Source organism: Rhineura floridana, chromosome 7 (assembly GCF_030035675.1).
Source record: "Rhineura floridana isolate rRhiFlo1 chromosome 7, rRhiFlo1.hap2, whole genome shotgun sequence".
Taxonomy (NCBI): Eukaryota; Metazoa; Chordata; class Lepidosauria; order Squamata; family Rhineuridae; genus Rhineura; species Rhineura floridana.
The window spans coordinates 147246404-147259770 of NC_084486.1; the positions used below are offsets into that span (position 1 = coordinate 147246404).

The window sequence follows — 13367 nt, forward strand, 5'->3', positions numbered from 1 at the left end:
CTTCTTCTGATTTCTTGACTGTTGTCTCCATTTTGGTTAATGACTGTAGGTGACACGATAGAAGTGTATAAAATGATGCATGGCATGGAGAAAGTGGATAGAGAAAAGCTTTTCACCCTCTCTCATAACTAATGGCCATCTGAGAAAGCTGAATGCTGGAAGATTCAGGACAGACAAAAGAAAGTGCTTCTTCACACAGCGCAGAGTTAAGCTATGGAATTTGCTCCCATAGGGAGGCGGTGACGGCTGCCAACGTGGACGGCTTTAAAAGTGGAATAGACAAATTCATGGAAAATTAGGCTGTCTGTGGCTGTTAGCCACAATGGCTATGCACTGCCTCCATTGCAAGAGGCAGCATGGTTCTGAATGCCAGTTGCTGGGAATCACAAGTGGGGAGAGTTACTGTTGCTCTCAGTTTCTCCTTGTGGGCTTCCCTGGGCATCTGGTTGGCCACCATGGACACAGGATGCTGGACTAGGTGGGCCTGTGATCTGATCCTGCGGGGCTCTTCCTAGGTTCTTATCAGACCCTTTCGACTGAAGATACCAGGGATGGATCGTCTGCAAAGCGGGTGCTAGTAAGCTACAGCTCCCCTTATTTTATTGATTGATTTGATTTGATTTGTATTCCGCCCTTCCTCCTAGCAGGAGCCCAGGGCGGCAAACAGAAGCACTAAAAACACATCATAAAAACAAACCCCAAAATACACCAAAACAAAACAACTTTAAAAGCATTTTTAAAAACAAGCTTTTAAAACATCTTTTAAAAAGGGTTAAAAAACATGTTTAAAAAAAAATATTAAAAAGCAATTCCAACAGAGACGCAGACTGGGATAAGGTCTGTACTTAAAAGGCTTGTTGAAAGAGGAAAGTCTTCAAAAGGCACCGAAAAAATAGCAGAGAAGGTGCCTGTCTAATATTTAAGGGGAGGGAATTCCACAGGGTAGGTGCCGCCACACTAACGGTCACGTCTGATGGTGCTGCTAACTGTGAAGGCCCTTCTGCTGCCATACCTCCCCCTCCCCAACAGCCCCTGCAGAGACTAGTGTTGTCCACCCTCCTGCTTCATTATTTTGTTTGGTTTGGGGCTGGGCAACATCCATAAGCATGCCTGGCACCAATGGGAGAGCAGGGGACATGTGAGATCCTCCTGGGCCTCCTGATGCAGCGGTTTTGGACATGTGGCTTCAGTCCACAGAGTTAAGGGCATTCAAGGGTACCGCAATTGCGCACGCACACTATACAAACTTTGCTGGGTGTCCCTTTTGATATTTTCCAGCTCTGCAAGAGCCGCGTGTCCACCTCTCGCATGACTCTGAGGATGTTTTAAGTAACCCAGAGAGGGTGGGGATGTTTTCTTACACAGAAACAGCATACCTAGGAGGAGGTGTGCTGCTTCTGTGAGACTCACCTGGTTCAGGTCACTTAAACCATTCAGCCACACAGGATCTATTCACTTTTAAGCAGATCCCACGAGGCTGAGAGATGGTCCAAGGGCTTTGCCCTCAACCCGCATTTTACATCTCTGGGTCCCTCCCCTCTGAGGGAGGCTCAGAAGGTGATGATAAGAGGAAAGGCCTTTTCAGTTGTGGCTCCCTATCTGTGGAATTCTCTCCCCGGCGAGGTGCACCTGGAGCCTTTGCTGCCATCTTTTTCACGCCAGGTAAAGACTTGCCTTTTCTCCCAAGCTTTTGATGGACTGAATTAATGATGTTCTACTTCTAGTGTGTGCCAAAGCTTTCTGTAGCTGTTATGGGAAGTGTGTGCGTGTGTGTATTAATTGTAGGTGTTTGTATGAAAATGTAAATGTTTTGCATGAATTTTTAATAGTATAATGTATTTATGTTTATGGGCGGTATAAAACAAAACTCCTACACTAGCTGAATGATTTCAGCTACAGCAACAGGATTTCCCCCTCTCCTCTCCCCCGCGTGCCCCATGCCTTCCCCAAATCTGCTGCTATGGGTTGGGGGAACCCCCTCAAACAGATTTAGGGGGCATGGGGGAGGAAAGGAGGAGAACGTGCATTGTGCTGACAGAACGTTCAATGTATCACTACTTTATTATTTATTTAGTTATTTATTTTTGCTGAATTAATATCCTTCCCTTCCTCCCGAAGAAACCCATAACAGCAACCCCTCGTTTTTAAATGTAAGTTGCTTGGAGATCTTGTTGGCAAGCGACAGATAAATAATCCTGTGTACAAAGGTGGTTGGAGTTGCTGACTGACTGTTCCTGCATTAGGCAGATTGCTGTTGAGTGGTCAGTGGAATTAATCAGTGGGAGTCACTGGTTTATAGCTGGTGTCCTGTTGGATGGGAATCTCTTTTTGGTTTTGATTAAGATACACTTGTTAGTTTGGAGGAGGGAAGATAGCAGGTGTGTGTGCGTGTAAGGATATCATCTGCAAATTTTGAAAAAAAATGAGTGAGCGTTGAATACATCTAGCTGGCATTAGCTATCATGGGGATGTAGCCTTGAAGGCAGCTTTATTAATTCTTTATTTGGGGCATTTGTACCAAAAAGGTTGCCACAGTGGCCTTCATGCAACCGACAAGGCTGGCAATCTAAAATATACTGTGCAAAAGGAAAAAAGATGGGGAGGGAAGAGGAAAGAAAGCAAACTCAGTCACCAGTTCTTCATGTTAAATAGTAGTTCTTACAGCAGTAGCTGAAATGGAAACAGTTTGGGGACAGAAAGAACCTGAGGGAGCCAGTCTTTCAGCAGAGCCAAGGAAATGGGCCCCGGCTTCCCCATCTTCGCCACCGTTGCAGCCTGCTAGAATAGCAGATGCTAACTGAGGTGAAGGAGGCCTGATCGAGCTGGTCCTTCCTGCAGGTCTCTGGGGGGACCCTTCTGCCTTGAAACTGGGCCTGTTTTCCTCCCTTTGAGTTTGTTTGCAATGAAGCAGCTACATTGCACAAAGACACCTTAAATCTGTAAGTGCTCTCTCAGCTGGAAAAAAACCTGATGGTGCTGTTCCTGGAACTTTGACATGCTCAAGGAATTGGGGAACAATATAGTTGCCCATTGCCAAGGTGCTCTCTCTCTCTCGCTCTCTCTGTCCCAGCATCCTTTGGCATGACTAACGGTGCATTTGCACTGCCAGCTCACCGCCTCGTACCTCCTTGAGCTCTCCTGGAAGCGCTCCTGGCCCCTGTAGGGTGCCGTGCTCTTTGCCAGCTGTAGCTCAGTGTTCAATTGCTGCTGGAAGATCTTGCGGTTGTTTCTCTGATGTTTCCCTCCTGGACTGCTTAAAAAAGGCCCAAGAACACCTTGTCTGAGTTAGCAGGGGCAGGGGAGAGACAGGTTTTTCAAAAATAGAGAAACAAACATGAATTTGAAGTCTCTCTCTATCCTGCCTTGTTACTCTTCGTCTTCAGGGCCAAACTGTGGCATTAAGGTTGGAGTTGTGTGGATCTGTTTTAAAAAAGGCTACTTGGGGAAAATGGGGAATCGGGAGCAGAGGCAGGGGTTAAGGGGGGGAAAAGCTACCCCCAGCTGCATTTTTACTCAAGAAGGAAACTATTATTGCTGCTGTTATTAATTAATTAAATCTCTCCCCCCCCCCAAAGGAGTTCAGGGCATCAAACAACAAAACAAATGCAGTTGAAAACAACGTAAATAAAAACGGCAGCAGAGGACTGAGAAGATTGTTTGGATTTCAGTATGGAAGAAAAATAAAAAAATCCACTTCCTGCAAGCTGCACCCCTGATCCTAATTGCGGGGAGGCGGCACTTGTATAGTGTAGTTTGTCCTTCTATCGGAGCCCCCTATTTATGGACTTCTACTGGGGAAAGAGCCTGGGGTACACATGCAAGCGCTGTCCCCAGAGCCTCCACTTCACATGTTCAGCACAAACGTTTGTGGGTCGCCTTGTTGGCGATGACCCATAACAGGGCCTCCTTGGCCGCAGTTCCGCAGTTGTGGAACGCCCTCTCTCAACTCATTTGAAATGTGGTGTTGGAGGAGAGCTTTGCGGATACCATGGACTGCGAAAAAGACAAATAATTGGGTATTAGAACAAATGAAACCAGAACTGTCACTAGAAGCTAAAATGATGAAATGAGGTTATCATACTTTGGACACATCATGAGAAGACCTGATTCACTAGAAAAGACAGTAATGCTGGGAAAAACAGAAGGGAGTTGAAAAAGAGGAAGGCCAAAGAAGAGATGGATTGATTCCATAAATGAAGTCACAGACCTAAACTTACAAGATCTGAGCAGGGTGGTTCATGACAGATGCTCTTGGATTCATAGGGTCGCCATAAGTCGTGGTCGACTTGGAGGCACATAACAACAACTCCCTGGTGAGGCCTGTCAGTCTTCCTTACTATTTATAACAACGTTCCTGTTTACCCAGGCTTTTGGTGGCCAAAAGTGCTGCCCTTGGCCACCCCGAAATTACTTGCTTTGAGAGTAGGTGATTGCTTTTAGGGGTTTTCAACTGTTTTTAGAAGGTTGTTTTCAACTGTGTTTAGAAGTTTTAATTGTACTGACGTGTTTGCCGCCCTGGGCTCCTTTGAAAGAAGGTTGGGATATAAATTTAATAAATAATAATGATGCTTTCCTGCTATTGGGAATCCTGATCATAGAGATGCCTGATGATGGAGATTTATGTGTATTCAGCCAAACATACCTAGAACCAGTCTTTACGCCTTTGTGCAGAACATGCAGAGGCCTGATGTGGAGATAGCATGCACGGGGATGTGTGCTATGTAAATTTGTATAGATATTAGCAGAAATTGTCAGCGGTCTGAGATGCGTGTGTGCCAATGTGTGTGTGGGGTTTTTTAACCTGAAGTTTAAAAAACAACTGCGATGCAAACTTCTCTACGAAAAGAATTTCTAAAGCAGGGGTGTCACAACAGAAAAGGCCCCGCCCTTGTGTCCAGTCACCATCTGCCTTTGTTTGGATGGTAGGGGGAAATGGTCCCAGGGCAAAAAATATCTGCCTCAATTTTTGGCTGGCCAGGCGAAATGTTGGAGGGACTTTCTAGAAATTGTTATGTAAATTTGTATAGATATTATCAGAGATTGTCAGCGATGTGAGATGCGTGTGTGCCAGTGTGTGCATTTATCTAAGTGGCAAACTTTTACCCTGCATTCAGATCACTGAGTCTTAAGACTTAGTAAAATAAGAAAAGATACTTTATTTGTAGAAATACATAGTAGATAGGAAAGGCATGCCTAGTTCTAACTAACTAAGTTGGAGGCGCAATGCCCAGACATGGTTATTGCCCTCATGGCTCAGGAGGGAGAGAGCAGAGACAAAGATGTCTCCTCTCTCTCGGACAGTCAAAGAAGAGAAGAGGGAAAGGGCAGAAGGAGGAGGGGCAGATAAGCTTCCTTAAGACTATCAGTCTAACAACGGAAGGAAGTCAGTCAGAGCATCACAGGTAAAGGTAGTCAAGCCTATCCATCTGGAGGACCCTAACTCTATCTCCCTTCTGGAACATAAGCAAAAGAACAAAACAGGAGTTGCTGTTGCCCCACTTCGATGGTGAGATTTGAGTGGGACACCCCCATTGCTTTCCCCAGTTTAAACTCTCATACGTTTACTTAAACATCTGAATACGGTTCTGGGAAGAAGCAGAAAGGAACAGCAGCAGTATTAAATAAAATGCATATTTAAATTCGAATTTTCATGCTGATTTTTTTTAAAAAATAATGCCAAAATAAGGACAGAATGGAACTTATTAAGAATGTGGTTCAGTGCTGACACATCTGTTCATTATTGGAAGAAAGGCAAGACACAAAATAAATGCAAGAAAATATTTTGCTTCATTTTTTTTGGAGGATAATCTGATAAGGGATGGGGCTGCTGAATTCCTTGCTGGGTTAACTGCCTTTAGTGCCTGGTGTTTTACCGATAGGGTTACTTTCTAAACATTTCTGCAAAGCGTGTTGCACCTGGGAAAGGCGGCGTTTAAAAAGACTTCATTCGGGCAAAGCCCCGATCATTGGCAGTTCATTGCTCTGTCGCTGCCTCCAGGCTGTTGCTGCCTGTCACTTCCTCATCACCTCCTTGCTATCCCACCCTCACAGCTGGTGCTTTTCTCTGGCAAGCTGAACATCATTGCCGCCGTGGTCACCATCTTCTTCCTGCTGGTCTACGCCACTGTGGATTTGGCCTGTCTAGCGCTCGAATGGGCATCTGCCCCAAACTTCAGGTGCGTTGGGGCGCCCGCGCATAGGTCTGGGGAGGGATTAACCTAGTTGGGAAACCGTCCGTGAGCCCCAGAGGCTGAGAACGAGTGAGAATCTGGTGGGCAAGTCTGTAAAGAGTGGGGACTAACTGGGCATTGGCCAAGTCAGGGGTGGGCAAACTTTTTAGCCCAAGGGCCGCATTTCTTTCTGGGCCAACTTAGGGGGCCACATGCCAGTGGTGGGTGTGGCCGGGGGCAAATGTGGGCTGGGCAACAGGTGTAAACTTTACCTTTGTTAGAGTAAGCTAATTTCTACACATCCCTCCCTGTCTTCCATTCAGGCAAGCAACAGTGATTGTCAGTAACTATCACACTCCAGCCAGGCGAAAACATTGTAAAGCAGGGTCATTGAGGGAACGTGGCCTGGGGAGGGCCAGATACAAACACCTGGAGGGCCACATTCAGCCCCCATCCTGAGGTTCCCCACCTCCAGGTTGCATCAAGGCTTCATAGAATAACTTAAGTTTTGATGAAGTATTTGAAGGAAGAGAGATCAAAGTCACTTGGATATTCGGGGGTTGGGTAGAGGGAGAACTACAGGCATAAGGGGAGGATGAATGAAAGTCGAAGGAGCAAGAAATCCTCAGGCCTTTTTAATATATGCATTAAAATTTATCTTCCTCCTTTCGAAGCCCCCCCATGGACTCTCATGGCAGCCTACAAATCAATGCAGAGGCATACTGTAATGTAAAAAGACAGCATGCCAACATGTCACAAAGCTGTAAAAAGAAACACATAAGTTAGCCAATGGCAAAAGAAAGGGGAAAGGAACCACTGTTGTCTGATTGTGTAAACAGCCTTCCTAAGCAGGAAGTTTTTTACTGGAGGCGTAGCATTTTATAGGGGGGTTCCCCGACCAAGCATAGCACGGGAGATCTTTGTCAGAAGGTCTGGGGTGCGCTGTCAGTTCACGTGGGAAGGCAGCCAGTTTAGAACCGGCCCCAAACTATCCAGGCTCTGTTGCCTCTTTTGATGTTGCTGGCTTTCTGCAGGAGGAGCGGGCGTTGTCCCAGAGTCTTTTGCAGCTACTCATGAGGTTCTAGGCTGTCCTTGTGGCCTGTGCAGGAATACTGTAACTCCCCCCACGATGGCAGACCTTGTGCTGGCCCTGTGCCCTTCTCTTCCTCCACCTTCTGACCGAGGGCTGTAGTTCAGTGGCCGGACATCTGCTCTGCTTGTAGAAAGCCCCCGGTTCAGTCCTCAACAGGGCTGGGAGAGGCTCCTGTCTGAAACCCCGGAGAGCCACTGTACGGAGTCCTGAGCTAGCTGAACCACAGGCCTGACACCGATCTGGCAGTTTCCTCTCTTCCCGGGACCCCGCCTCACCCTTGATCTTCCCCACTCCACGTCCTCCTCTCTCTTGAAAGGCTTCTCCCTTATCTTTTGAAGGGCCCCTGGGGCTTGTTGCCTGGAAAAGAGTAAGTGTGCCTTGCTTGAGGATGTACTGGTGGAAAGAGGGTGGGTGCGTGGATGGAGATGAAGTGCTCCTCCTTTCCTCCCTTGGCCATCTCCCCCTCTCCTGGCTGTCAGAAAACGGCCACCCTGGCTCCCCCCCCCGCCTTGGTCCATCCCTCCTCCCCCCTTCTTAGGGGGAAGGCCTGGTGATCAATTTCTCCCCCTAGCTAATCCCATCAAGCCGAGCACATCGCCCGTGTAATAAGCATTTATGATCCTGTTTAAAAAGCTTTTGCCCTTGAGCAAATGCCATTTTTAGCCAAGAAGGGACAAGGGGAGGGGAGTGGAGAGAGAGAGGGAAAAGACCCAGACTGCATTCGGCTCTTTGCAGTAAATTTATGGTACTTGTCCTGCTTGGCTTCCTGGGGTGGTGTGCCAGTAGTTTTTATGGAGCACAGTTTACATTAGTGGTAATTAAACTGAGGGGAGCAGGAGACCGCGGGGAGGGGCTTGGGGGGGGAACCGGTATTCCTGGAACGGCTTCCCTCCTTTTCTTTTTTCATTGCTCATGTTTGCTGAGCTGCAGCCCTTTCATGCCAGCAAAGCCTTGTATGTGGAAGGCAAGATGCAAAACGTTTTGAAGGGCAGCGGGCTGGTTCGCAAGTGCCTTGAAATGGTTTGATGTGCATGCTCCTTTTGTCTTGTCTTGGGGTGAGCTCTGAAAAGTGGTTTCTGCAAGTTCTGCCCCCCCCCCGGTCATGGTTCAGTTTGAGCAGGGAAAGCCAATTTTGGAAGGCACCTATTGCCTAACACCAGTGATGTCACCAACATGTCCCTCTCTCCCTCCCCAACACTCTTCCTTCTCTGGAAGAGTTTTGCCACTATCCTTGTGGTTGTTATCTCATAAGGTAGGCTGTTTCAGATAGCAATGTGGACAGCCTGAAGAATGAAGGTAAAGGCTGACAGCCTGCTTCCCATGCTGGAATTCTTTCTTTTTGCTCTCTGTGTGGTTCAGCCTTTGCCAGCCTCGTGCCCTCCAGATGTTTTGGACAACAACTACCGTCAAGTTGTAGTCCAACACATCTGGAGGACTCCAGGCTGTCAAGGGCTGGTATAGTTAGAGGAGTTGGCCCTAAAAGATGTGCTGTAATCCCAAGGTGGCAAATGAAATTATAAAATATCTCTTCTTCTCTATCTCTCTCCACTCCACCTTTTTTGCAAGAGCACTTTTTTCTGATTTACATGTTAATTATCCTGGTACAACAGCCCATTTTACCTGCACTCCAGGTTTTTTTAAAAGTTTGTTTCCATGCTGAAAGGGTAAATAGGAGGTGACGCAGTGCTTGAATTACTGGGGGGGGGGAGGGTTTCCAGAGGAATCCCCTGTAATTCATTTTTTGGAATCATAGGCTTTTGGAATCACAGAATTGTGGAGTCGGAAGGGACCTTGGCGGTCATCTAGTCCAGCCCTTGCTGAATGCAGGATCTGCAAGGCAGGATGCAACAATAGCATCCCTGTCAGCTAGCCATCCAACCTCTGTTCAAATGCCTCCAGCAAAGGAGCATAGGAACATAGAAAGCTGCCTTATACTGAGTCAGACCATTTGTCCATCTAGCTCAGTATTAGCTACACTGACTGGCAGCATCTCTGCAGGGCTTGACATGGGATCTCTCCCAGTCCTAACAGGAGATGCTGGGGATGGAATCAGGGAGCTTCTGCGTGCAAAGCAGATGCTCAACCCAGCACTTGCACACCTAGATCCTTTCCATAGGTAGTGCTACCAAGCCAGAGATCTTACATACGATGCTCCTGCCTTTTGTTGTCGTTCGTACTTAAATGCAGGGCTTTATATCTATTTCTGCCAAATGCCCAGTGTTCAAATGCTGTGTGCCGATTTCTGCAGAGAATCAACAAGGGAGGGTTTTTGCTGTTATGCCCAGCTGATGGGCTTCCCTATGGGGAACAGGCTGCTAGACTTGATGGGCCACTGGTCTGGTCCAGCAGAGTGTACCCTATCCATGCAGAGCGATCACAACGAATCATAGAATCACTGACTTTTAGGAAGGGTCCTGGTAGGTCATCTAGTCAAACCTCCAGGTCAGTGAAGGGCCTGCCAGGCAGGATGCAATGACAGCATCCCCAACAGTTGGCCTCTGATTAAATGCCTCCAGCGAAGGAGAGCCCAATGACTTCCTCAGGCAGTCCATCCCACCATGGACAAGCCTTTGCTGTTAGCAAGTTTCTCCCAGTGTTTCTCCATCTACTGCGTGATGGTCCTTTGCATGTTTAGGAACATAGGAGGCTGCCTTAAACTGAGTCAGACCATTGGTCCATCTAAGTATTGCCTACACTGACTGGCAGCCACTCTCCAGGGCTTCAGGCAGGAGTCTGTCCCAGCCCTACCTGGAGATGCCACTGGGGATTGAAACTGGGACCTTCTGCATGCAACAGATGCTCTAACCACTGAGCTATGGACCTTCCCCCTACTATCATGGCTCCCCTTAATCTTCTCCAGGCCAAATGTTGTTCTGCCCTCCCTTAGATACAGTTTTTAGAAGATGGGTGGGCATGATTTGGCGAAAATTCAGAGACAGCAAGGGATTGTGGCAGGTGTGGGGGAACCTTTGGCCCTCCAGATGTTGCTGAACTATAACTCCCATCATCCCTGGCCATTGGCCGCCTCCCTTCCCCCACCTCCCAATTATTCAAGCCCTGAGGTGAAGCTTCTTCCCCATTTGCTTTGTCCCACTCGTTGTTGTTTCCATTTATAGACCGCTTACTATCTGAAAGGTCTCAAAGCGGTTTACAATAGAATACACAAGGTAGAATTTTAAAAAATCAAAATAATTTACAAAGCAAAATACATAAACAATATCCATATACATAAACACAATATAAAAATCAGAATTCACCAAGAGAAGCCTGTAAGCCGCTCCACTCCCATCAGAAGCTAGGCTGGGGACAAGGACCTGTGCCTGCATGTGGGGGATGGCGTTCAAATGAATCAGTACTAATAAGTGAGATGAAAGTCATCAATCCCTGGCAAGGTCAGGGGCTCTGGAATCATCCCCCCCTTTTCTCTTGGGATAACAGATCGGGGGGGGGTATATAGTGGGGGTGGGTGGTGGCTCCGTGTCAGTGGGGAAATATAATCCACATTTTAGTCCAAACTTTAAATTCTGTGTACTTACAGCCAATTGGCAATTGAATGCCCTGAACACTGACAATGGGGCAGCTTCTTCAGTGCAGCTGAGGTTAGCAGGCTAACTTAGGGGGTGCCAGGCAGACTGCCTGGCACACCCAACTGTGTTGTCCAACACTACACCACTACTGTCCACCTCCCACCATCTGCTGCCTGAAGCAGCTGTCTATACTTCAGAGCTGTTTACATAGTACTTAGTAGTAGAGCCACTTGCATAGTTAAATGAACAAGTCTTGGTAGGCTTGACTAAACAGAAAAGCTTTTAGCGAACGTCCCAGTAACAATGAAGGCACCTTCACAATATCAATAATTAAATAATTGATTTCTCTGTGTGTTCATCATCATTTAGAACTAAAAAAAAAAAAAAGATGCGTTTGCATCATCATTGTTAACACCTCCCATTTCAGTAGAAAAGACGTGGGCTTTTAAATTTAATGGATAAGTTTTTATTATCTCTGTAAAGCAGCTGAACTGAATGTAATATCTGGATCAGATGGTGGTGTACCTCCTAATTTCCATGAAACTCACATTTTAAAAAATTAAAAAAGATGGGGGGAGAGGGTTTGAAGTGTAGGCGGAGGCCGTAGTGTGTTTTATTTATAAGAACTCGGGTATGCCCCTGCAAAATCAAGCATATGCTAAAAATGGAACAACCCAAAGCAACTAACAGCGTAGATTAAAAGAAAAGCACAAGCCAAAATCAATTTAAAACAGAGCAACAGACAGATCAAGTTAAAAAAAAAATCCAAACAGGAATCAAACCAGGTAAAAATCAACCAAAAGTCCAGTCACAAGATCCTTCTGAAATTACATACGTGTTTTCACAAGGGGGTGGGATGTTCCCTAAGGAGGAGTTAGTTGGAACTCCCAGGGTAGGGAGTTCCAAAGTTTGGCTGCTGTGCCACACTTTGTTGCTTGTATTTTAGTATTGTTTTGTTATTTATTGTATTTTTATGCTGTTTTATGTTCACCGCCCAGAGAGCTATTGCTAGTCGGGCGGTATATAAATTTAATAAATAAAATAAATAAATAAATAAGAAGCCCCACAACCACACACTTCCAAGAGGGCAGGGCGCATGAGAGGGCCTCTCTTCCTGACCCCAGCAGAGGGCAGGAGAGCACATGAGAGGGATGGCCTTCTACATATCCTGGTCCTAAGCCGTTTCTCTCTCTCTTGCTTCCAGCTCTCCTCTCTGCACCCGAATCTCTTAGTTCGTAGCAGCCTTGGAGGAAAGGGGCAATTTGCATGGGGGGGGGCTGCAATGGTGGGAGAGAAAGAATTCGAAACCCACCATCTCTCTCACACACACCCTCATGGCCCTGGTCCAAATTGGGGCCTCCACGGCTGCTCTTTAGAATGGAAAAAAAATTAGGATGGGAAAAAGAGGGAGTAGCTGACAGGTGGTGATTCCAAAGATGCAAGAGAGAGGGGCAGAAGAGGATTTGTTTTTTGGGGGGGATCTGAGAAAAAAGGTGTGGAGAAGTACTGTATAAAGAGTTGAGGCATGGAGAAGGCAGTGCACTTTTGCTGTGAGATGCAGAGAGGAGGAGGAGGAGGAATGCAGAGAGACCTGTGGTGGTCTGAGACTGGTTCTGAATGGCCCTGGAACAGGCTTCCCATAAGCGTGTGCAGAGTGCATTTTCTTCTACTGTGCCGCTGCCACCACCTAGACCTCCGAATATGTGGCATCAAGGCTTCCGGCTGTACAAGGGTGTAATTTCAGGGCCAGCTTAACCCCCGACGCCTTTTTTCTGACCCTTCTTCCCCATCCCTCCCTCTCCCCACCTTAAAACGGCCCTTCCATTCCTCTGCTCTCTTTTTCTCTCCCCAGCCTTCCCTCTCTTTCCCCCTCTGCTGCTGCTGCTGAGGTCTCCAGCACACATGAAATAAAAGGGGATTTTAATTACCTTTCAGCAAAAACAACAATTAGAGAAAATCACAGCTTGTGGGCTCCCTGCTCCCGCCTGGCTAATCGCGCTCCAGCACTGAGTGCAGAATAGAGGAGGAGTTGGGAGGGAGGGGAGCAGAAGGCCATTCTTTCTCTCTCTCTGACACACACACACACACACACTCTGCACCCACATTTCACAAGCTGGTCTGTTACCCACAGACAGGTCTTTCACCTGCCTAATCGATTCCTTGCACACGCCTGCACACACACCCACGCCTGTACGGGGCACATTTTTTCCAGATTGTCATCCTTGCAGCCTAGGTCTTGTGCAGAATCAAGGTGGGCTCCCTCTTGTCCTAATCGCCTTCCCAGTCCTGCCAGTGCCCTACATTTTTAAAATCGTGAAATAACAAAAAAAAGTGGGTTTTTTGGGGGGGAGGGGTTAACAGAAAAGCAAATCCAAGCATCCCAGAAACTACCTGTTCCCCCACCCCAAACCCCCAGCTAGATGGTCTATCTTGTGCAGTGTTCAGAAAGATAGCAGGCAGAACTCTCTGCTCGATGATTGCTAGCTTGGAGATCCATTGGGTTTGACAGCTGGAAGGGAAAGTTTCAATTCTGTATGTGAATCTATTTGAAGCTGTCTTAGCCTGAGTCAGACCATT

General features: G+C 47.0%; 1 protein-coding gene across 4 annotated transcripts in view; it reads left to right on the top strand.

Moving 5' to 3' along the window:
* Positions 1–13367, top strand: part of LOC133389587 (solute carrier family 12 member 9-like) — a 122723-nt gene that overhangs the window by 61167 nt on the left and 48189 nt on the right. For all 4 annotated transcript variants that reach the window (XM_061637531.1, XM_061637534.1, XM_061637530.1 and 1 more), the window contains one exon: positions 6052–6176. In XM_061637531.1, the coding sequence (XP_061493515.1) occupies positions 6052–6176 (125 nt within the window). The remainder of the gene's footprint in view (positions 1–6051; positions 6177–13367) is intronic.